The sequence below is a fragment of the Camelus bactrianus genome, chromosome 7, assembly GCF_048773025.1.
Source record: "Camelus bactrianus isolate YW-2024 breed Bactrian camel chromosome 7, ASM4877302v1, whole genome shotgun sequence".
Classification (NCBI taxonomy): domain Eukaryota; kingdom Metazoa; phylum Chordata; class Mammalia; order Artiodactyla; family Camelidae; genus Camelus; species Camelus bactrianus.
Genome location: NC_133545.1, coordinates 40,761,941 through 40,785,541, shown reverse-complemented (window position 1 = coordinate 40,785,541; position 23,601 = coordinate 40,761,941). Strand labels below are relative to the sequence as shown.

The following is a 23,601-nucleotide window of genomic DNA, read 5'->3' as shown; positions in this document are numbered from 1 at the left end:
CGGGGTGGGAGTCAGGATTCTAGGAGTTAAACCACCCGCCTTCTACCCTCCTGATTTGTTTTGTTCTGTTCTGTTCTTATCCACCTCCCTCCATACACCTCTCCTGCTAGCTCTCAAGACTCCCATTATTCACCTCTGCTGGAGGCCGGGGGATCAATAGCAACGTTAATGAGTGAGTGAAAAGAATGCTAGAAACAGAGAACCGCAAGCTGACATCCAAGAAAGAACTGACGTTCAGCTGTATGGCTTTAGTGTGCAAAGCCAGGTAATGCACTCTAACATCTCTGAAATCAAATCAAAATGCAGATAGGCTTTTAGCTTTCCTGCTTCTGAGTATAACCTGGACATGCAATTCCTTAACAAAATAAAAATGAAGACAATGTCAGATACAGGAAAAGGTTAGTTCTTAACCCACAGGTACTCAACCTTGGAAATGGCTTCTGGTCTCTGAGCTGCTTAACTGTCTAGACTGCTCTCAGCTTGAAAATGGCAGTGTTGTCTCAGAGGGGCTCTTAAGGAGGGGAAGGATGGCCTGGCAAGGTCCCCTCTTTTCTGTTGCCTTATCCCTCGTACTCATTAAGGTAGTGCTAGAGGGAAAAAGTCTGATAGCACAGTTGCTACTTCTGGAGTCCTTACTACATGTCAGGCACTATTTTAAGTGCTTTATATATATTAATTAATTGACTCCTCATAACCAAACCACCCTGCAAAGAGGCGGGGATGGGATGGGAAGCTCAGGCACAGAAAAGCTAAGTCACCTGTCCAAGGTCACACAGCTACCGGTAGCACTGGTATTTGAACCCAGATTCTTAGAACCCAGAGAACTTGCTGTAACAGTGCTCTTTATATGCCTTGGGGCCAACTCTCCCTAACTTACCAATGTCTTTGAAGTCATGGATAAATGGGCTCACAATGAAATTGCTTTTAACACCATGCACTTTGGTTTTTTATGTAAGTAGAACGTTGGGTCAGTCATCAGGCCCTCTGCATAGTTGAATCCTTCAGGTCACTTACATAATGGACTAATTGCTGGATATGTGCTGCCCTCTTGTGATAAAAATGATCCAAATACGACCTTCTCCAGCTTTCTGGAATGCACCTTCCTTTGGTCCTGTCCCGTGGTTGATGGGTGGAGAATGTGTGGCCAATGAAGATACTTTGGGCTCTGAAGAGTCTGACTCCTGTGTCACCTGACATTCTCCAGGGTGTTCCTGGCTCTCAGTAAGGCTTGTAATTGTGACTCCAGAGTCCTGTAACTTAGCACCATGGGTATAAGAGAAAAGACTAGGCTTTCCAAAGAATCCCAGGGACATTAAAGAGACCCCACCTATGTCCTTGTGGGGAGAGTTCACTTTGTTTAACTTGCCCTAGTTGATTGGGACCAGGTTTCATAGACTTCGCAGAAAAAAGGTCAGTTGGAGAATAAGCTGAAGGTCATCAGCTATCAGAACAGAGGGAAAATGAAACCAGCCGGAGGCCTGCGTTCTAGTTCTTGCTCTACCGATGACGACGTGTGTGATCTTGGGCAGGTTGCTTTTGATCTCTGACTCCAGTGTCCACACTGGCAGAGTGAGAGGGTTGAACTAAGTGAGCTCAAAATCTTAAATATTACCAGGTGCAGCCTTCTGCCTTTGCCAAAATCCCTTTCCTGAAGGGTTTTGGGGTTTTTTCCCCCCACTTTTGTTCACATCCTCATTAGTAAGACAAGATACATATTCATACTCACTACTTTTCCATTTCCTCACCCAGGAAATAATCCCTACTTCATAGAGTGGTTGGAAGGAACTAGTTTCCATTTGACCCAGTGCCAGTGGGTTCAGTGAGACTGGGCTTGTTTAGGCAAAGCAAATTATGCACATATACAGATGTTTAAGGTCAAGGAAAACTGATTTTGAAGATACACCTACCCAGTTATAAGTGATTATCTTGCACAGTGCCACTTGCAAATAGATGCCACTGTATAGGTTACTCATTTAACCCCACAGCTGTTATTACCAGTGCCCATCTGTGGCCGTAACACATCTGTGTGTGTGGGCAGTGCCCGAACACTGTCTAGAGTGAGAGTCTGGGGCAGGGAATCTCATTCCCATTCAAAGGAGACATTACATTGTTCTCTAACTTCCACCTGCTTCCAAACCATTTATTAGACTCCTAAACTGGACAGGTTAACAGACTGAAAAAGAAATAAAATTTCATAGCAAGAATCTTTGACTTGCTAATCCCACTCCAAAGAAATAATCCTGAAGAAATATTTACTTCCATACAAATGTCTGTAATAATCACCATGACCACCACAACCAATCTGGAAACCTGAATGTCTTAACACTTGGCACATAATTAAGCAAATTATCAAACCAGTAGAATACAAATGGTAATTATAAAGATTATGTAACAATGAGAAAATGTTTGATTGAAAGAAATTGCAAATATACAGCATGATTATAACTCTGTAAAAAGTCTCAAAATATTTAGCCTTAAAAAAGAAGGAAATCAGATGAAACTTGAGGACATCATGCTAAGTGCAATAAGCCAGTCCCCGAAAGGCAAATATTGTATGGCTCCACTTGTATGAGGGACCTAGACTAGTCAAAGTCATAGAGACAAAGTAGAAGGGTGGTTGCCAGGGGCTGGGGGTGAGGCGGTGGGAAACGGGGAATTGCTGTTTAATGGGTATAGAATTTTGGTTTTGCGAGAATAATAATTCTGGAGATGGGCATTGGTGATAGTTACACAACATACGGAAGTGTTTATACCACTGAACACTGATTCAGATGGTATATTATGTGTATTTCACCACATAAAGAAGTCTCAAAGTAGGCAATACAGGGGAAGATGGCATGAAAAAATTGAAGTAGCTGTGTTAGCATTATTATAAGCATTATCTAAAAATTTTTTAAATATTGTGATACTGCTTTGTTATAACAAAAATATAATACTGACAAGGGAAAAAAGTCAGGGAAAAAATTTCAAGATATTTTGATATGTATTACTTTGCCCCAAAATGCAACCTAGTAGTTGTGGGAAAAATCAGAAACCTGTTTAACATTCTTGCACTTTTTATAATTTACTGTTGTTTAAAACCTTTTTTATTACAGATCATTGGGGGCCTGTAACCTTTTCAGTGCTTAGTGCTTCTAAAAGTTTAAAGCTGGTCTTGGGTGTAGTTAATTCAGTTAGTTTCAAGGTTGCCAGAATCTCGCTGGGATGGCCCCTGGACCCTGCAGCTCTGCTACAAACCCATGTATGTGAATATGAGCTTTGGCCTCCTCACCAGCTATTTCCACTTTCATTAAAATTCCTCTCTGTGGACCTGGGAGAATGGTCATGGTTTGGCCTTTTCAGCTCCAGAGCAAGGATTTTTTTTCTGTAAGTGAGCAATTGGGTTACTGGAAATAGACATGTGTCACACCTGGAAGTGGACCAAAACACAGACGAGCCATGTGCTCCTTTCCAACTGGGAAGCTCAAAGGGACACCTGGCAAAGGCTGGAGGGCCTGGCTGTGTGTGGTGATGCCAGCTCCCACTCTATACTGGGCAGTGAAGACGGGGCTGCACCTCCCTCTGTTCAGTGAATAACACTTAAATGGCAGGGCTCTTTAGTAAGAATGACACCTAACGGCTGTGCTTTTCACTGGCGAAGCTAGGATATGCAGGAAGCTTAATGTTGAATGTTTTTAAACTTGACTTTGAGAACTTCTAGTCCCATATTTGACCTTGTTGGAAAGTTCTCTAAGCTTAAGAGTGAGAAGAGGATACCTAGGGGTTCCACTGTGAGTGGAAATGAGAAATGTCGGCTTTATAATATACTGTCACATATTGAGCAGCAACCCTGCGCCCGGCACTGTGCTGACGGCTTTCCAAGCATCGGTTCATTTAATCCTCACAACAACCCTGTGGGTTGGGACTCTGGGATCCCCATTTTTCAAGGAGGAAATTGAGATTCTAACGTCTTAGGATGTTGGCCCAAAGCCCCACGGTGACATGACATGGCTTATTTTATAAGTTCCAAATCAGCATGGACATGCGATAAATGCAGGTCTGAAAGACAAGAGTTGTAATTTCTTTCCCTAAATCAACCAACATGTCCTGTGGAAAGAAAATCATATCCCAAGTTGGGGGCATTCTTTTCTTTTCTTTTTCTTTTTCTTTTTTTTCAATTTTCAATTGTCTTTTTCTTGATTAGGAAAAGTCTCCACGTCTCTGCACAGAAGCTCACCTGTGGTTAATGGAGAACCTTTCCAGCAAGTTAGGAGTCTGATTTCACTTTTATAAGAGACATAGAAAATCTGCCGGTCACCATCGTGGATACCAAAGTATTTCCAAGTTAGAATTTAAGCCAATGCCACACAGATTTCAATTTCCCTTAGGAGCAGCAGTTTTAATTTTGATAGTCTCTAAAAGCAGTAATATTTGGTAGCTTCTGAGTACATTATAACTCTCAAAAGTTTAGTTTTAGCAGTTTAATAAAATACAAATTTGTCAGCTGAGAAGTGTGGTTCTCTCACTCAGCAGGTCTGAAGCCTGTTCTAAGCACCCTTGGTCTTCAGTTTGCCTTTGTGCTTTCTGGGCATATCTGCTGCCCAGATTCTCTGGTAGAGTTGCTTCCTCAAGGGGTAACTACCCAAATCTGGGGTAGAGAGGGGTGGGTGGCAGAGCAGTGCCTCAAGGGAATGGCCACCCTGTGGCTGAGTGACTGTACTGGATTTTCCCTATAGCTTTCAGAGCTAACTTCCTGAATTGCACCTTTCCTAACAGGGGCTGCTGTACACAGTGCCAGGCTGGACTTCTGAGGACTCGAAGGTATGTATGGAGGGGCCCCTCATCCCCGCCCCTCTCATGCTTGGCTCCTGTCAGCTCAATGCCTCCTGCCACAGTGGGTGACAGGCCCACCTCGGTCTTCCACTAAGCAGGGAATAGCCAAGGAGGGTAGTGGACATTAAAGCTGGCCTGCCAGGACTCAAGATGGCAGTGGTGAGGGACATGAAGTTTGGCCACGCCAGTGTACCCTGGCCCCAGCCACCCCGAACTCAAGTCATTTCCTCTGTGAAGCCACCTGTGTGGATCGGGAGGTCAGATGGGGAGTCCTCAGATGATTCCTCTGCTCTTTTTGGTCCCTTGGTAGGTGGAGAGGCCTAAGGAGGGTCACACTGCTGATGCCTCTGGCCTTCCTTTGTCAGGCCCTCCTCACAGCACATCACCCCAAGGCCCCACCCAAAGCTGTGAGTGCCTCTGAAAGGAGCCAGGCATGGCATTCGGGGGTCACAGCGTGCTTGCCAGGCTCAGTCCCCTTAAAAAAAAAAAATCAGACTCAGGCAATTAGAAACAGTGTTTTCAGTATTTTACTAACAAATGAATTGGCAAAAGAACAAGTTATCTAGTAATATCACCCCACCATTTGGCAGGCGTCTAACGTGTTCTGCCAGCCAGGTTCTCAGTGACTCCCGAGTCTTTCCTCCGACTCAATCCCCCTTACAACTGCTCAGCGGCAGGAAGAGAGTCCCCTTCCTCAGGAGGGCAAGAGAGAGAAGCCTCTCTCTGGATGCCAGGGCCCCCGGAGCAAGCAGGGACTCATTGCTGGTGGAGGACGGCACTGAGCCTTCTTCCTGGAGCAGAGCACCTCTACCCGCAGCATCAGTCTTCCGGAGGGCAGCAGTGCCACACGAAAGCCCTCAGTGGAGCCCCAGCATTACGAAAACATAGGTAAAACTTTTTGTTTGTTGAGCACCTTTTCCCCAAGAAATGTGGTACCCCATGTCTTCAGCTCTTCAGTGAACACAGTATTGCCCGACTCACTTTCCCAGGTCTTAGAGCAGGCGTTTGTATGAGCTCAAAGTCTCTTTCCTCTAGTTTCAGATGAAAATAGTCATGGCTATGCATTAACATCTCTTCATAGTATAGTTACAGTCACTAAAACAGCTCATGCTTTTCCTGCAGAATTGTAACAGCTACTCAGGGGCTGCCAGTCAGCACTCGGACGAAGGTTGATTTGCACCATGAAGGCAGGGCTCCTGGAAGTCTCACCTCAGCAGACCTTGGATGTCTTTCATTCATCCAAGACATGCAGCTGCACAGAGTTGCCCCCAGGGCCAAAACCCACCAACAGGAAAACAGCCTCTCAGAAATAGACAATCCGCTTCTCATCTTCAAATACTTTGGCCTCCTCTGGCTTTATCAAGTTCCCGTTTAAGCTGTTGGAGAAGAACAAAGAACACAAGTAAGTGTGAGGGGCTACTGTACACTCCTTCCCAACATGTGTTCCTAACACACTCTTGTGCTTCACACAACCCTGAAATTACAGAACATGCTCTGTTCGAATACTTGGGGTTTTTTTTCCTTTTTCTTTAATTGAAGTATAGTTGATTTACAGTATTGTGTCAGTTTCAGGTATACAGCATAGTGATTCAGTATTTTTGCAGTTTATATTCAATTATAGGTTATTACAAGATAATGAGTATAATTCCCTGTGCTATATAGTATATGCTTGTTGCTTATCTATTTTATATATAGTAATTCATATCTGTTAATCCCATACTCCTGATTTGTCCCTCCCCCGGCTCCTCTCCGTTTTGGCAACCACAAGTTTACTTTCTATATCTGTGAGTCTGTTTGTTTTGCATATATAATCATTTGTGTTATTTTTAGATTCCACATATAACTGATACCATGTAGTGTTTGTCTTTCTCTGTCTGATTTATTTCACTTAACATAATATGCTCTGGGTCCATCCATGTTGCTGCAAGTGGCAGTATTTAATTCTTTTTATGGCTGAGTAATATTCTATTGTGTGTGTTTGTGTGTCACTAAGCCAGTCATCTTTTGATGGGTACTTGAGTTGCTTCCATGACTTGGCTATTATAAATAGTGCCACTATGAACACTGGAGTGAGAGTTTATTTTCAAATTAGTGATTTAGTTTTCTCTACATAGTTACCCAGGAGTGAAATTGATGGATCCTCTATTTTTAGTTTTTTAAACTCCATACTGTTTTCTAAAGTGGGTGCACCAATTTACATTCCCACCAGCAGTGTACAAAGGCTCCCTTTTTCCACATCCTCACCAGCATTTGTAATTTGTAGACTTTTTGATGATAGCCATTCTGACAGGTGGGAGGTCATACTCATTGTGGTTTTGATTTGCATTTCTCTATTAGCGATGTTGAGCATCTTCTCATGTGCCTGTTGGCCATCTGTACGTCTTTTTTGGAAAAATGTCCATTCAGGTCTTCTGCCCATTTTTCAATGGGTTGTTTGTTTTTTGATGTTGAGCTGTATGAGCTGTTTGTATATTCTGGATATTAACCCCTTATGGGTTGCATCATTTGCAAATATTTTCTCCCATTCTGTAAGCTGCCTTTGTTTTGTCAGTGGTTTCCTTTGCTGTGCAAAAGCTTTTAATTACACCCCATTTGTTTATTTTTGCTTTTATTTCTTTTGCCTTAGGAGACTGACCCAAGAAAAAATATCTCTGTGATTTAGGTCAAAGAGTGTTTCACCTGTGTTTTCTTCTAGGAATTTTATGGTTTCCAGTTTCACATTTAGGTCTTTAAACCATTTTGAGTTTATTTTTGTGTATGGTGTGAGGGAATGTTCTAATCTCACTGTTTTACATATAACTGTCCAATTTCCCCAGCACCACTTAGTGAAGAGACTGTCTTTTCTCCACTGTATATTCTTGCCTCTTTTGTTGATTAATTGACCCCAAGTGCATGGGTTTGTTTCTGGGTTCTGTGTTCTTTTCTATTGATCTATGTGCCTAAGTGCCAATGCCATGCTATTTTGATTACTTTAGCTTTGTAGTACAGTGTGAAGTCTTGGAGGGTTATACTTCCAAATTCGTTTGTTTGTTTTCAGAATTTCTTTGGGTCTTTCGTGGTTCCAACAAATTTTAGGATTATTTGTTCTAGTTCTGTGAAAAATGTCATGGGTATTTTTATAGGGATGGCATTAAATCTGTAGATTGCTTTAGGTAGTACAGCCATTTTTAATAATACTGATGCTTCCAGTCCAAGAGCATGGTATATATCTTTTTATTTCTTTGAATCATCTTCAGTTTCCTTCATCAGTGTTTTATAGTTTTCAGAGTATATGTCTTTCACCTGCTTGGGTAAGTTTATTCCTAGGTATTTTTTTTATGTGATTTCAAACAGGGATTTTAAAAAATTTCTCTTTATGATATTCATTATGGATTCATTATTGATTATATGATATTTCATTATTAGTGTATAGAAACAACCAATTTCTGTATATAAATCTTGTATCCTGCAACCTTACTGAATTTACTTATTAGTTAATAGTTTTTGGGTGGAGACTTTAGGATTCTACGTAGAGTATCATGTCATCAGCAAATAGTGACAATTTAACTTCTTCCCTTCCAATTTAGATACCTTTTCTTTTTTCTTATCTGATGTGGCTAGGACTTCCTATATTATGTTAAATAGAAGCGGCCATCCTTTTCTTGTTCCTGAATTTAGGGGGAAGGCTTTCAGCTTTTCACCCCTGAGTATTATGTTGGCTGTGGGTTTACTGTAAATGACCTTTATTATGTTGATATATATTCCCTCTATACCCACTTTGATGGGAGTTTTTATCATGAATGGATGTTGAATCTTGTCAAATGCTTTTTCTGCATCTATTGAGATAATCGTGTAGCCTTTGTCATTCCTTTTGTTAATGTGTATGTAACACTGATTGATTCTTATATGTTGAACCATCCTTGTGTCCCTGGAATGAATTCAACTCAATCATGGTGTATGATCCTTTTTATGTATTGTTGGATTCAGTTTGCTAATATTTTGTTGAGGACTTTTGCATCTATGTTCATTAAAAGATAGGCCTGTAATTATCTTTCTATAGTATCTTTGTCTGGTTTTGGTGTCAGGGTAATTAATGGTGGCCTTGTAGAATAAATTTGGGAGTGTTCCCTCCTCTTCAGTTTTTTTGGAATAGTTTGAGAAGAATAGGCATAGGTTCTTTATATGTTTGGTATAATTTCCCTGTGAAGCCATCTTGTCCTAGACTTTTGTTTGCTGGGGATCTCTTGTTTTACAGATTCAGTTTCACTTCTAGGGGTCAGTCTGTTCAAATTGTCTTTTTCTTCTTGACTCAGTCCTGGCAGGATGTATGTTTCTAGAAACTGGTCCATTTCTTCTAGGTTGTTAACCAATTTATTGGCATATAACTGTTCATAGTATTCTTATTTTTTGTATCACTGTAGTATCAGTTGTTATTTCTCCTCTTTCATATTTTATTTGGATCCTCTCTTCTCCTCTTGGTGAGCCTGGCTAAAGGTTTATCGATTTTATTTGTTCAAAAAACCATCTCTTGGTTCACTGATTTTTTCTACTGTTTTTTTTTTTTAAATCTCTATTTCCTCTCAGATTTTTATTATTTTCTTCCTTCTGCTGACTTTGGGCTTTGCTCTTTTTTTCTAATTTTTTTTGGTGGTAGGTATGTTAGGTTGAGATTTTTCTTGTTTCTTGAGGAAGTTCTATATCACTATGAACTTCTCCCTTAGAACTGCTTTTGCTGCAGATTTTGAAATGTTGCGTTTTCATTTTTGACTTATTTTTATTTCCTCTTTCACATCATTGTTGACTCATTGGTTATTTTAGTAGCATGTTATTTACTCTCCACATATTTGTTGTTCTCCCATTTTTTTTTTCCCATAGTTGATTTCTAATTTCATACCACTGGTCAGAAAAAAATGCTTGATATAATTTATATCCTCTTAAGCTTAAGCAGTTTTTTTTTTATGACCTAGTATGTGATCTATCCAGGAGAACATTCCATGAGCACTTGAAAAGAATGTGTATTCTGCTTTTTTTTGGCGATAGTGTCCTGTAGATATCAGTTAAGTCCAACTGGTCTATTGTGTCATTTAGGAACTCTGTTGCCTTTTTGATTTTGTCTGGATGATCTGTCCATTGATATAACTGAGGTGTTAAAAGTTCCCTGCTATTATTGTATAATTGTCAGTTTCTCCCTTTACGTCTCTAGTATTTGTTTTATATATTTAGCTGTTCCTGGATCAGGTGCATATATATTAATGAGTGTAACAGCCTCTTCTTGTATTGATTCCTTTAACATTATATAAGGCCCTTTGTCTTTCTTTATAGCCTTTGTTGTAGTCTGTTTTGCCTCATAGGGGTATTGCTCCCCTTGCTTCCTTGTCATTTCTGTTTGCATGAAATCTTTTTCCATCCCCTCACTTTCACTCTGTATTTGTGTTTGGTCCTGAAGTGGGTCTTCCGTAAGCAGCATATTGGAGGGTCTTGCTTTTTTATCCAGTCAGCCACTCTGTGTCTTTTGATGGGAACATTTAGTCCATTGACATTTAAGGTAATTATTGATAGGTATGTACTTACTGCCATTTTATTCCGAGTTTGTCAGTTGTTTTTGTAGTTCATCTTTGTTCATTTCTTCTTTTTGTTTATCCCATTGTGGTTTGATGTTTTTCTTCTGAAGTATGCTTGAGTTCCTTTCTTTTTGGTTTTTGTGTATCTGTTGTACATTTTTGATTTGTGGTTACCATGGAGTGTATGTATGTTGACCCATAATTCTACCTCCTTGCTTTAAACTGCTAATAATTTAAGTTCAAACACATTCTAAAAGATCTGTTTTTTATTCCTGATATATATCTGTATGCTTATCTCTTTACTGTTTAGTGTAGTTACTTTTATAATTTTTTTAAGCTATATACTGGCTTACTGAAGTGATCTTCAACCTTCACTATATGTTTGCCTTTCCTATTGGGATTCTTCCCTTTCCTAGACTCTTCTTTTCCATTTAGAGAAGATCTTTCAACATTTTTAGGGTAGGTTTAGTATTGCTGAATTCTTTTAGTTTGCTTGTCTGAGAAATTCCTTATGTCTCCTTCTGTTCTAAATGATCATCTTTCTGGGTTGAGTATCCTAGGGTGTAGGTTTTTCCCTTTCAGGACTTTGAATATATCTTGCCATTCCCTTCTGGCCTGCAAGGTCTCTGCAGAGAAATCTGCTAATAGCTTTATGGGGATTCCCTTGTATATGACTTTGTTTTTCTCTTGCTGCCTTTAGAATTCCTCTTTAAAGGTGTGTGTGGGGGGTCTGTTTGGGTTCATCTTTTTTGGGATCCTCTGTGTTTCCTGTACCTGGATATCTGTTTCCTTCTTTCGCTTTAGGAAGTTTTCAGCTATAACTTCTTCAAATACATTTTCAAATCCCTTCTCACTTCTGTTTCTGGAACCCCTATACTGCATATGTTGGCACATTTTCCATTACCATGTAGATCTCATATGTTCCTTTCATTGTTTTTTCATTTGTCTGTCTACTGTACTGATTGGGTGCTTTCCACTATTCTATCTTCCAGACCATTTATGTGTCCTGTGTCACTTAGTCTGCTATTCATTTCTTCTAGAATGCTTTTTATCTCAGAAATCGAACTGTTTTTTCATTGGGTCTTTTTAGTTTCTAGTTTTTTGTTAAAATGATCTGTGCTTAGATCAGTTCTCTTAACTCAGCATTTTTATTACCAGCGTTTTGAACTTACATTTCATTACTTTTTTAGGGGTTTTCTCTTGCTCTTTTAATTGAGAGTGGTTCCTCTGCCTTTTAATTTTACTCAACTTTCTCTGTCTCTATGAATTTAGATGAAACAGTCATTTATTATGGTCTTGAAGGGGTGTTTTTATCTGGGTGTGTCCCTGTGTAGACTGTGCATGCCCACTGTCTTTGGTGCAAGGGCTGGAATGATGTGGATGCCAGCTACGCCTTTCTTCAGCCATGTCACACCTTGATAGTGGGTGTGGCTGGTGCTGGAGTTGCTGGAGCCTGCACAGGGCGTGATGTGGGACTTCTCTGCTCAGTGACAGTCACACAGGGTGGGGTTTGATTCTAAGTTGCTGGAGTGGATGCCCTGAGGGTCAGGCTTGAGCTGGCTCTGTTCCCTTTGTGTCTTTCCTTCTCCCTGCACTGAGGCCTTTGCCCCAAAGGAGGGGAGTGCCGGAGTAAGTGGGGTTTGTGTGCCACTTGTGCACTGCCTGTAAGCAGCTGCAGCTCTAGTCCACCTTTGCAGGGCCCTGTCACACACCTGGGACAAGATGCTTCCAGCACCCGAGCCCTCCTCTGAATCCGCCCTGGCACCAGCACCTCTAGGCTCTGCATAGCATACCTTGAAGCTAGACTCCTGGCCCTACAAAAATCGTCCCTTGTGTAGGAACACTGGTCCTTGGCAGGCAACAAAGGCCCATTTTCGAGCCTGACAGAATTAAAGCAGCTGTGTATCCTACAGCTGTCCTAACCAGCCACTGAGAAGAGTGGAAGTCAACTGTGGTCCACGACCTGTTCTGCAGCCTGGCCTGCCCCCTACCTCTCCCTCCTTGCCTGCTGTCCTCAAACAAGAGCCAGCAGGTGGTTCTAGGGAAGGGATCACAGGCTGAGGGCAGCTAGAGATTAATGTGACCTAAAATACTGTTGGTTCGCCAGTGCCTTCCGGGCTGAGGAGTGTTCTGTCACTGACGTTCTGTCAGTCTGGTTGAAGCTGGGCTCTCTCTAGGACAGTGGTTTCAAATGTCTTTTTGACAGTGACCCCCCAAATAAGAACATTTTACATTGTGAACCAGCATCTGTGCATATGCACACACCCAGAAATGAAACAAGATTATGAAATAATACTTCATCCTATGCACAGTGCATTCTGGTATTCTGTTCCATTTCATTTTTTAAATAATGCTGGTTGCAACCCACAAAACTGGAACTTGTTAATGGATCATAAAATCAAAGTAAAGTTTAAAAAACACTATTCTAGGGGCTGAGGTCAGGGAGCTAGCTGTACCTTTTTTTTTTGGCTGTGAAATTATTCTCCCCAGCCATGGAAAAAGAAAGTACTGTAATCAATGAGTAACTACCCCCCGAGCTGAGGGTTTGGGTCACAGTGCAGCTGTTTTGTGGATCTCAGGGAGCATGAACTCTTGTGGTCTCTGCCCTCTGTCAGGTTCTCCACCAGTCTAAGCCTCATCCCTGCTGGCTATCTCAGGCCTGGGATAGAGAGCAAATTCCAGAGCACTTGGGGGTCTGGGTTCAGGGTCCCGGGGCCCTGTTTTCAGCTCAGTTATACCAGTACTCTAAAGCAATCAGGGCCCTTTCTGTCCAGTTAACTGCTGTTTCCCCAGCACTTAACCCAGTTCTGTCACTGCTGTTACTAATGGGACCCCCTCCCCGCACATGCTACAGGCCAGTCCCACCTTGGGGCTGCATGTGTCCTGTGGGAGGCACAAGAAATGGAACAAGGCTCAAGGTTGTACTAAAGCAGACCATGTGCTTTTCTTTCACTAGCAGAAGTGAGTCCTCAGAGCAGAAACAGGAAGCCAAGAAAGAGCACAGTCAGCTCAAACCCAGCCTGGAAGCCCAGAGAAGGAAAAGAATGAGCTTCAAACTCCACGTCCACCCAGCCATCTCTCAGTCTCATGAGTCCCGGAGTGATTCACCTTCAGCAGGAATCCTTCTGCAGGTCTGTTTGCCCCCATGCAACCAAGAGACAGGACAGGGTGCTAGGGAGGAGAGCCCTGACTATGGAGTCAGGCTGTCGGGGCAGAATTTCAGCTTCTCCTCTTATGTCTGACCTTAGCCTGGGCCCCAGTTCGTACATCTATGTTTACAGATTGTTGGAAAGATGAGAAATAAATAGAAATTGCCCTACATTGTGCATGGCACATAGTCAGAGGTACTGTGTAAATAATCACTATTATCATTATAGCAAGTGGTAGGTCAGTCTTACCAGATCTCCATTATGCCAGTGTTCTTCTGTAACGCATCTGCCAACTGGGCCATCCCCTTGGCTGTGATCTGGTTCTGGATAAGCCTGAAAGAAGAACATACCTTTTGTATCCAATAATACTGGATTAAATCTGCCTACTTCATTTGGGAGTTAGGAGGGTTTGATAGGATAAGAGACAGGGTCAGGGGAAAAACTGAGTCCATGTGACTTTTAATCTGGCTAAGATTGTCTAGATCAGATCCACAAGAATAAATGACAAGCTTTAAAATGTTTAATTTTCTGTATACTTTTTAGTGAGCATAATATATCTGTATATTCAAATGTAGGTAGTTTAACAGATGAACATACTTGTGTGTAAGTGCTTGACATTTTTCATTGCAGGGGTGCCCAATCAAAAACATGGAGACTACCAGTCTAAACAACAATTTCTAAGAAACCATTTGGAGAACCAGCAGTCTGATGTCTCCTTCCAGGTGGCTAGAGAAAGGTAAGACAGTTTTTAAAGAGCTGACCATTCTCTTCTTTGGGGGAACAAAGGCTTCCCTCCATGTCTTCCCCAACATCTGAGAGGGAAGGAGGAGAAACAGTTCAGTTGCTACTAAGGGGTCCCAAGGGAAAGCATCGATAATGGGGCCTCTAAAATGTAAAAGTATGCCCCACTATGCTGGGAAGCAGTGATCCAAATGAAACAGAGGTTTCAGATACAGCTGGGCAGCCCAGGCCATTCCTGAAATGCTCCCCTGGGAGGCTGTGCTTCCGCCCCAACAAGGAAGCACGTGCAGCACAAGGCAGTGATATGTCTGCACTCCATCACAGGCTGCCTCCTGGCTATCTGTAGAATAAGGCTACTGCTGAAGTTCTCCCTTAAAAATTGTAGGCACTGACTCATGGTAGCCTTACCAGGAAGATGAGGGCCTATGTTACCCTGATTAATGAGATTACAGAAAATAAGCCAACCCCTTAAAGAGGCAGTAAAGCATAGTGGTTAAAAGCTCCCCTCATATACACACATCCACTCCCCACTTTTCAGCTACAGATCCGTGAAAGAAATACACTTAAGCTGTCTGTGCCTGGGTTGCCTGATCTATAAAATGAGAATAACTGTAAGAGAACCCCTCCCTACCCTGGGGTGTGTGGGGTTTCAGTAGGATGTGTATGAAGTAGTTCTCTACCATGGTGCCCAGTGGTAAGGACCTCTTGTCACCATTACTGCCCAAGCACACAGGGGACCCATGGATCCCCATCACACTTCCCAAAGACTGGGGGTCCAGTGGCAGAGGTGATGACCTTCTGGTAAGCATGACTACCATGTAACTTGGAAATTTTTGCAAAAGGAGCAAAAACAGAACCTGGAAGTGGGCACAGAGTTCTGAATTCAGTTAAACTCTGCTGGTACTGCTGGGGGCAGGATGAGCTGCCTGTAGCCGAGACCTGACAAGAGTCTGGGTTGGAGGATATGTAAAAAGTTTGGCGGTGCTCAGGCATGTGTGGCCACCAGGGATGACTTCAGTGTGGCCAGTGTAGTCTGTGCAAGCACAAAGCAGCTAAGACTCACTCTGCAGCCCTGTTTATGCTCTGTTCTTCTCAGGAGGGGCTGGCCTGACACCTAAGGAAGGGCATAAAACAGTCTACAGGCCAAAAAGGAGAAAAAAACAGGTGTAAAAGTAGAACACTCTGGAGTTTGTTTTTAACAGAAATTGACATGGTGATCTAAAATTCATAGAATTCAAGACACAAAAAATATATATACATAGAGAAAGAACAAAGTTGGAAGACTCATACTTCCTGATTTCAAAACTTACCAAGTTACAATAATTAGGACAGTGTGGTCCTGGCATAAGGATAGACAGATGGCTCAACGAACCAGAATAGGAAGTTCAGAAATAAACACACACATTTATGGTCAGCTGATTTTTGACAAAAATGTCAGGGCCATTCAAAAGGGAAAGAGTGTCTTTTCATCAGGTGGTGCTGGGACAACTGAAAAGCTACATACAATAAAATGAAGCTGGACCCCTATACCTCATACCATACACAGAAATTAACTTCAAATGGAGCAAAGACCTAAATGTAAGAGCGAAACTATAACACTGAAGTCTTTGTCACCTTGGATTTGGGCAGTGATTTCTTAGTAAGATACCTAAAGCACAAGTAACTAAAGAAAAAACAGATAAATGGACTTCATCAAAATTAAAAACTTTGCTGCTTCAAAGGTCACCTGAAGAAAGTGAAAAAAACCCTACAGAGAGAGGAAATGTTTGCAAATCATGTATCTAGTAAATATCTAGTACCAGAATAAGGAACTGTAACAACTCAGCAATAAAAAGACAAATAACCCAATTTACAAATGGACAAAGAATGTGGAGACAACTCTTCAGAGAAGTTACACAAATGGCCAGCCAGTATGCACATGAAAAGACACCCAGCATTGTAAGCCATCAGGGAAATACAAATCAAAACCACTATGAGATACCATGTTATACCCACTAAGATGGCATGACCCCAACCAAAGATGAACAATAACAAGTGTTGGTGAGGATGCAGAGAAATGGGGACCCTTATCCATGACTGGTGGGAATGTAAATAGCAAAACCACTTTGGAATACAATTTGGCAGTGAACAGAGTGACCAGATGACCCAGCAATCCTATTCCTAAGAATATACCAAAGAAAAATGAAAACATATGAATAATGCTACTGTGAACAGTCATGTATAATAGTCATAAAGTAGAAGCAACCCAAATGTCCACCACCTGATGAGTGGACAATCATAATGTGAACTATCCACACAGCACATTATCAATCAGCCATAAACAGCAAGGGAGTACTGATACGTGCTACAGTGTGGATGAACCCTCAACACATGCTCGTGAAAGAACATAGAAACAAAAGGTCACCTACTGTATGACTGCACTTCTATGAAATGCCCAGAATAGGCCAATGCATAGAGACTGAAAGTAGATAAGTGGGTGCCAGGGAGTAAGGGAGGAGAAGGATGGGGAGTGATTGCTTAACACATACAGGCTTTTTGAGATAGAGGAGGTGGGTAGGAAAAACTGTTCCAGAATTAGATAGTGGTGATGATTGTACATCCTTATGAATAAGCTAAAAACCACTGAATTGTACACTTCAAAAGAGTGACTTATGGTATGTGAATTTTATCTCAAAAATATGTTTTTAAAAAAAGCACAGGTGTTGAAATCTGAATTACCATAAATGTTTCAACGTCTGGTTGACTTTCAACATCTCTGCCAAGCTCTCAGCCACTTCATCATTAAGTTCATTTTTGGTGAGCCTAGAAAAGAAAGGAAGTACTGACTCAGGACAGCCCTGCCTGGTACACACTCTTTAATGAGTTCACAGAAGTGGGATCCTGGCCCAGGAGTCTCCAGCCTGTGCTGCTAATCACTCGCTGAGAACCCAGCAAACAGCCAGGCTCCAAGCCCAGCCTCTGAGCCTGACAGACAATGATGGTTCATTTCTTGTGCAAATCCCTCACTCAAGCTTCTACTTAGTCCTGCTGCTGTGGGGAAGCCTATACTCCCTCCCCATCCTCGCTGAGCCCTCAGATCTCACAGAAGCGGGGGCCCACAGAAAACAAGGGGCCAATGCCTGCTTCTCCAGTCTTCTCTTCAGTCCCAAGGTCACTTGAACACCATGGGCAGCATATTACCAAAGCCAGTCAGATGAAGACCTAGAAAAGCCTGCTGAATGCGCGTTAAAATGTGTTCATCACTTTGCTCTGAGGCCAGTTATGAAGGACTCAAGTTCTGTGACTGAAAGTTCAGGAAGTCTCTCAATTGTTCTTAAAAACCCAGAAGTGGTCTGGATAAAGCACAGAGGGCTAGAAGCTCCTGGTTGTAAGTAGGATTGGACCCTGTTGTACCCGTGGATAAAAAATAGGGAAGAAAAATGGAATAGAAAGAACATTTTAAAAAATCACTCCTTGAAGGGCAGTTTGGTAGTGTCTATCCAAATTTTCAATGTGTTACTACACTTTGGGCCAACAATTGGACTTCTAGAAATTGACCCCTGTGTGCAAAGACATTACACACAGGACTGTACGTGCAGTATTGATTGCAGTATGTGCAGTCATAATGTACAACATGAACAAACCTAAGTATCAACAGAAGCACCTGGCAAAATAGATTGTGAGTATACATTCAGAGGGATGCTGTGCAGCCCTTAGAATGAGGTAGGATGAAGAACAGGACAGAGAGCACAGTGCTTAAGATGCTGAAGCCAGACATGCCAGCTGGAATTGCTTAATTAGCAGGGTGACCACAGCAGGTGGTTTCATTTCCCTGGGCCTGAGTTTTCTCACCAGTAAATGTAAACAGTAATGGTACAGACCTCACAGGGTAGTGGTGAGAGTGAGTTAATACATGGAAAAGGCTGAGAACAATGCGTGGTGTACAGTCAGTACTCAACATACGCAGGGGACTGACATCATTCTTATCTATGTAGAGCTGTGGTTCTTCGTGATTTCCCCTCCAGAGGACACTTGCCAGCGTCTGGAGACAATTTTGATTGTCACAATTGGAGGTCACTGCTGGTATCAAACGGGTAGAGGCCACGGGCTCTGCTAAACATCTTACAATGCACAGGACAGCGTCTCAACCAAAATGTTGACAGTGTTGAGATTGAGAAGCCCTGACATAAAGGGACATGTAAAATATGTACAATATATGGTTGAGATATTTTTTAAAGCCACTTGCTAAATGTTACTCTATTTTGTGAGAAAAGGGTTATTTATTTGAATATACATTCAAATGCTAGAAGAAAAAGATATTTAGAGAAAAAGAGGGTGGAGGTACTTTCACTTCCTACTTTCGAGACTTCAGTGTCTTACACTTTTTTCAAAAAAGCTTGTATTACTTTTCAAAATCTTTTAAAATGAAAATGCAACTACGGGCCAGCAGATCTAGTATCAGAATTCTCATAATGAGGACATTTTCATTAACTCATTTAACCAGTATCTCATGAGGAGGATACAGAGATATGCAATATAAAACTTCCTGACCTGGCAGCAATTTATGATACGGTCAAGTAAATAAAATACAATAAAAATAGGGTAAATGACCGAAAAAAGGAATAACTAAAAGAAAATAAAAGCACTAGTAGAAGGCAACATAATTAGTGGCCCTGGAGCGCAGAGGGAGTGAGGACAGGTGACAGGTGAGTTACAGCATGAAGGCCAAATCCTGACGGGACGGCCTGGGAGGAGGAAGTTTAAGAGAAAATGCTGAGCCACGTACATGAAAGTTGGACCTCATGAGACCTACCTGAGGGTGTTCCAAGGATGTCCTGACAGTTAGAATGGCTAGTCTTCTGGTTTGCCCAAGGCCCAGGGTGGCAAAGAAGGCTAAGGTCTCAGACTCAAGCTCCTAGGATCCACCCCCCAACCCCTTCTGTACCTGTTTGTCCTCCTGGGAATGGCTGTTTTCTTCTCTAGAAGGAAATTAAATTACAAACCTACCTTCGGGGAAAGTCCTAGGGCCTTTTCAATGGGGAGGCATCCTTTCAGTTAAGATTCCAGGTGATGCGCGGCCTTTGGAAAAATCCCTGAGACCCAACCTTTCAAAATGACTCTGGTCATTACCATAATATTCTCAGAGATGCATTCCGCTGCAGGGCCCATGCGAGACTCTTTCCTCCTTCTGTAGAGATGCCATTGAATGCGAGACTAGGGAGAAAAAACATTTGGAGTAAATTATTAGAAACACATCCACATTTGGCTTTGGTTTCAGCAACTCAAACAGCCACGAAGACTCTGCCTGGAGGTGGCCCCTGCCCCGGCTGATTTGAGGCAGGAAGCAGAAGTGTCGGCCTCGCCAGCATCTGCTCAGGCTCGAGCAGGACAGGCAGCAGACTGCTCAAGGAGAGGCCAGACAGGAAACGGAACATCAGCAACACTTGGGACACAGCCAACTGCAGGCTGAGGAGGCCGGGCTGACATCTCACAGGTACCTATCAGCGAGGCCTGGAGAAGCTTCCTCTGCTCTCATAAGAAAGGAACTCTGCTATTGCCCCTACCATATTAGACTCTCTGCCAGTGACAGGAAGGACACGGGCAACTGGGAGACATCCAAGCCTCAGAGATTCGGCCAGAAAAGGAGGGTTGGGGAGGAGCAGGTCTGTTTCCCGAGATAACAGGTTCCTGCTTGTCCCAGCACCATCCTGAGGGTGACAGAGGGACAGGAATCTGTTGCCCAGTGTCCCTTTCAGTTTTATTTGGACTGAAGAATTCCTTCCCCACCTCCAGGGGGCCTGGGGAGGTGGCGGGGGCTGGCAGCACCCTGTCTTGGTCTGACTGGCATGTGCATGTGTCACACCATGGAGCTGAAAACTCAAGCTTTCTGTATGCCTTTACTGTATGTCTCTTATAGTCAATAAAAACGTTTTTAAAAAGAAAAAGGAAAACTGCACACACAAATACCTCCCCTGTTAGGAGTGCCAGCCACCCTCTTCTGGGCTCCTCCCCTGGTAAAACAAGAGTCCCATGGAGTGACCAGGTGGCCCCGGAGACAGCGCTCACCTCAGGTTGGTCAAGCTGGGGTGGTTCCTCAGAGCCTCTGCGAAGGCCTTGGCTCCCTCATCACCGATCTGATTGCCCCACATCCTGCGGGCAGAGGCAAGACAGTGAAGGTTATCTCACTCTCATCCCTTATTTTCTGCTTGTGGCCAAGACTTGACTGTATGTATTCTCAACAGGCAGATGTTTTTGCTCCATCCCGGAAGCTGAGGCCTGGAGATGAATCCCTGCACCAGCCCCTCAGCGCACTGCTCTAGAGGACAAAGAGCAGTAAAGCCTTGTGAACAGGGTCAGATCGGTGGCTGCACAATTAGACACCAAGCCTCACCCCTGAGCTTTCGGAGAGCTGTCAGTCAGCCTCAGCTCATGACTCCCAGAAGTGTCACCCACAGGGTATAAGGGCTCGCAGCAGCCCCAAAGGAGGGTGGAGGCGCTGACTCCCACTAACCAGCTGACCCTGCACAGCAGTGAGAGACGTTCTGGAAGACACTGACATTCCTGCATGAAGCGAAGATTAGGAAGCATTTTCAGAAAACTAATCAGCAATGTTCCCTGCATGTAAAGAGGATGTCACCAAACTGTTCTACCCAGATTGCTGCGATTTGGGTGGGGAGCTGCAATGACAAAGCCCTGTTCTGTCCACCAGAGTAGATAATCTGAGCAGTTCTGGCTAAATGGAGGGTCTGGGTAAGACAGTGGGCTCCATCCTGGCCCTGCCACCCACTACTTCTGCCTGCTTGGGCAAAATACAGTGTCTCCTAGGTCCTAGTCTCCTTGTCTGTAAAGCAGGGAAAGGAGGAGCAGCATGTCCTCCTAGAGGTGTTGTGAGGATTAAGTCAGTCAGTACAAGCAAAGCCCTCAGAACAGTGCCGGAGCTTTAAGAAGCGTCAGCTATTCCTAAGAGGCTGAGGGGCACTGTCTACAGAAAGCAAGGCTGCCAGGCCCCCCACAACAGCACCAGGGCTGCCCCAGCCACACGTTCTTGCCAAGGAGGCAACCTGCCAACATCCCCCCACACCAGTATGACTTGCAAAAGCCCCAGAATGAGAGTTTTCAGTGTTTTGCATAAAAAGTGTGTGTACTAGGTACAATTGAATAGCATCAAAGTTTTAGTAAAGTTGAAAACTACTCATAACATGAGATTAAGTAGAAAAGTAGAATAAAATACGACCGCTATCATATTAAAAAAAAATAGTGTAGAGGGAACACGCATTGCATTAGAGAGAGCAGGAAAGCTTAACTGACCTCAGACGTTGACAATGATTATTTCTGAGAAGATCTCAATTATAATTTCCACATTTTCCAGCTTAGAGATAAAATTTTCTGTTTTTCTTTTATAATAAGATAAAAAGTTGTAACAATATAAAAAGCTTTAAAAAGCCTCTAGAATCAAAACCATTGTAAGGTACCAATTTACACCCATTAGGATGGTTACTGTCAAAAAACCAGAAAATAACAAGTGTTGGTGAGGATGTGGAAAAACTGGAACCCTTGAGCACTGTTGGTAGGAACGTAAAATGGTACAGCTGGTATGGAAACAATATGGTAGTTCCTCAAAAAAGTTAGAAATAGAATTACCATCTGATCCACAAATTCCACTTCTAGGTATATAGCCGAAAGAATTGAAAGTAGGGTCTCAAAGAGATACACGGTGCACATGTGTCCCTAGCAGCATTCTTCACAAGAGCTGAAAGGTAGACGCAACCCAGGTGTCCACTGACAGAAGAATGGATCAACAGAATGTGGTATATAGATAGAATGGACTATTACACAGCCTTAAAAAGGAAGGGAAAGTGACACATGCCACAACATGGATGAACCTTGAGGATATTATGCTGAGTAAAACAAGCCAGTCACAAAAAGACAGATACTGTATGACTCAACTTATGTGACTGCCTACAGTAGTCATATTCACAGGGACAGAAAGTAGAATGGTGATTGCCAGGGGCTGCAGGGAGGGGAGAATGGCAAGTTATTGTTCAGTGGGTATAGAGTTTCTGTTTTGCAAGAAAGAGTTCTGGAACTGGATAGTGGTGATGTTTGCACAACTATATGAATGTATTTAATGCCACTGAACTGTACACTTAAAAATGGTAACTTTTATGGTATGTATATTTTACCATAATAAGAAAAACTGCATTAAAAAAAAGCCTCCAGTGAACATATAATTATTCTTAAAATGAAGAACACCTGCCTGTGGTGTTCTTAGGGCTAGGACAGTTCCCTCCATTTGCATGAATTAAATAAAAATCCGTGTGATTGAAATTGCAGTCGATCCTGGCACTTCCCATGCAAGAGCCAGTGGGGCCCACCCTTCAGGGCATCCGTGGTGGAGGCTCCCTGCAGCTTCTGCCCCACAGCCTGCCCCAGCGGTCCTTTGATAGACGGACCTACAAAAAGACCAGCAGGCGCTCCTGTACGCAGAGCAGGCTGTATACGCACATACACCTGCCCTTGCCTCTACTCACCCAACTTCAAAGATGGATTTGCTGTTCTTCACAGCCAGGGCAAGACACTTTCCTCCTTCACTCGTTATTTTGTTTTTTCCCAGCCTGCCGAGAGAAACGTGCACACATCAGCTCCAGCCGTGAGGGGGCTCCAGCGTCGGCCACCCTCGTCCTCGGCACAGAGCCCCTTGGGTCCCTCCTGGGAGGTGTGGTCTTTCTCCTGGGACCCACAGCAGCCACGCCCTGGGCTTCCTCTCAGGGAGGGACCCAGAGCCCTGAGCGGAGCCAGTTGGGATTCCCCTCCAGGAGATGGTCACAATCTCTGCAGAAACTCAGGGACCTGAGTTCTCCTGGGGGATCTTTAAGTGACCTCCGAGCATCACCCCTTTCTATCAGCAGATGGGAAGGTTCTCACATCAACTGCAAATGGTCAAGGTATAGGTTGCCATCACCAGGGCAGCACCAGGGGCTCCTCCACCTATGACAGAGCCAAGGATCAAGCATTTGCTTGCAACTATGATGGCTGCTATGGTCTTAAATATTTGCCCCTTCCACCGCCCAGAATCCATATGTTGAAATCCTAACCCCAAAGTGGTGGTACTAGGAGGCGGGGCCTTTGGGAAGTGATAAGGTCATGGTGGTGGAGCCCTCATGAATGGGATGAGTGATTTATGAGGCCCAAGAAAGCTCCCTTTCCCCCTTTCTCACCACCACATGAGGACACAGTGAGCAGGCACCGTCTATGAACCAGGAATCGGGCCCTTACCAGGCACCTAATCTGCTAGCACTTTGATCCTGGACACCCTAGCCTCCAGAACTGTGAGAAATAAATGTCTGGTGTTTATAAGAAACGTAGTTTATAGTATTTTG

General features: G+C 43.1%; 1 protein-coding gene and 1 long non-coding RNA gene across 3 annotated transcripts in view; one reads left to right on the top strand and one right to left on the bottom strand.

The window, feature by feature from the left end:
* LOC105081931 (uncharacterized) overlaps window positions 1–22,554 on the top strand; it is a 35,676-nt gene extending 13,122 nt beyond the window's left edge. The window contains exons 3-9 of the long non-coding RNA XR_012508132.1: window positions 111–265; window positions 4,756–4,800; window positions 5,935–6,214; window positions 13,312–13,483; window positions 14,132–14,237; window positions 19,500–19,715; window positions 20,464–22,554. This is a non-coding gene — a long non-coding RNA (uncharacterized LOC105081931). The remainder of the gene's footprint in view (window positions 1–110; window positions 266–4,755; window positions 4,801–5,934; window positions 6,215–13,311; window positions 13,484–14,131; window positions 14,238–19,499; window positions 19,716–20,463) is intronic.
* The window catches only part of NOD1 (nucleotide binding oligomerization domain containing 1), a 57,648-nt gene continuing 39,368 nt past the window's right edge, over window positions 5,322–23,601 (bottom strand). For both annotated transcript variants that reach the window (XM_074367287.1, XM_074367286.1), the window contains 6 exons: window positions 22,753–22,836; window positions 20,288–20,371; window positions 19,352–19,435; window positions 16,961–17,044; window positions 13,751–13,834; window positions 5,322–6,188 (listed from right to left, as the gene is read on the bottom strand). In XM_074367287.1, the coding sequence (XP_074223388.1) occupies window positions 6,116–6,188; window positions 13,751–13,834; window positions 16,961–17,044; window positions 19,352–19,435; window positions 20,288–20,371; window positions 22,753–22,836 (493 nt within the window). In that variant the 3' untranslated portion in view covers window positions 5,322–6,115. The remainder of the gene's footprint in view (window positions 6,189–13,750; window positions 13,835–16,960; window positions 17,045–19,351; window positions 19,436–20,287; window positions 20,372–22,752; window positions 22,837–23,601) is intronic.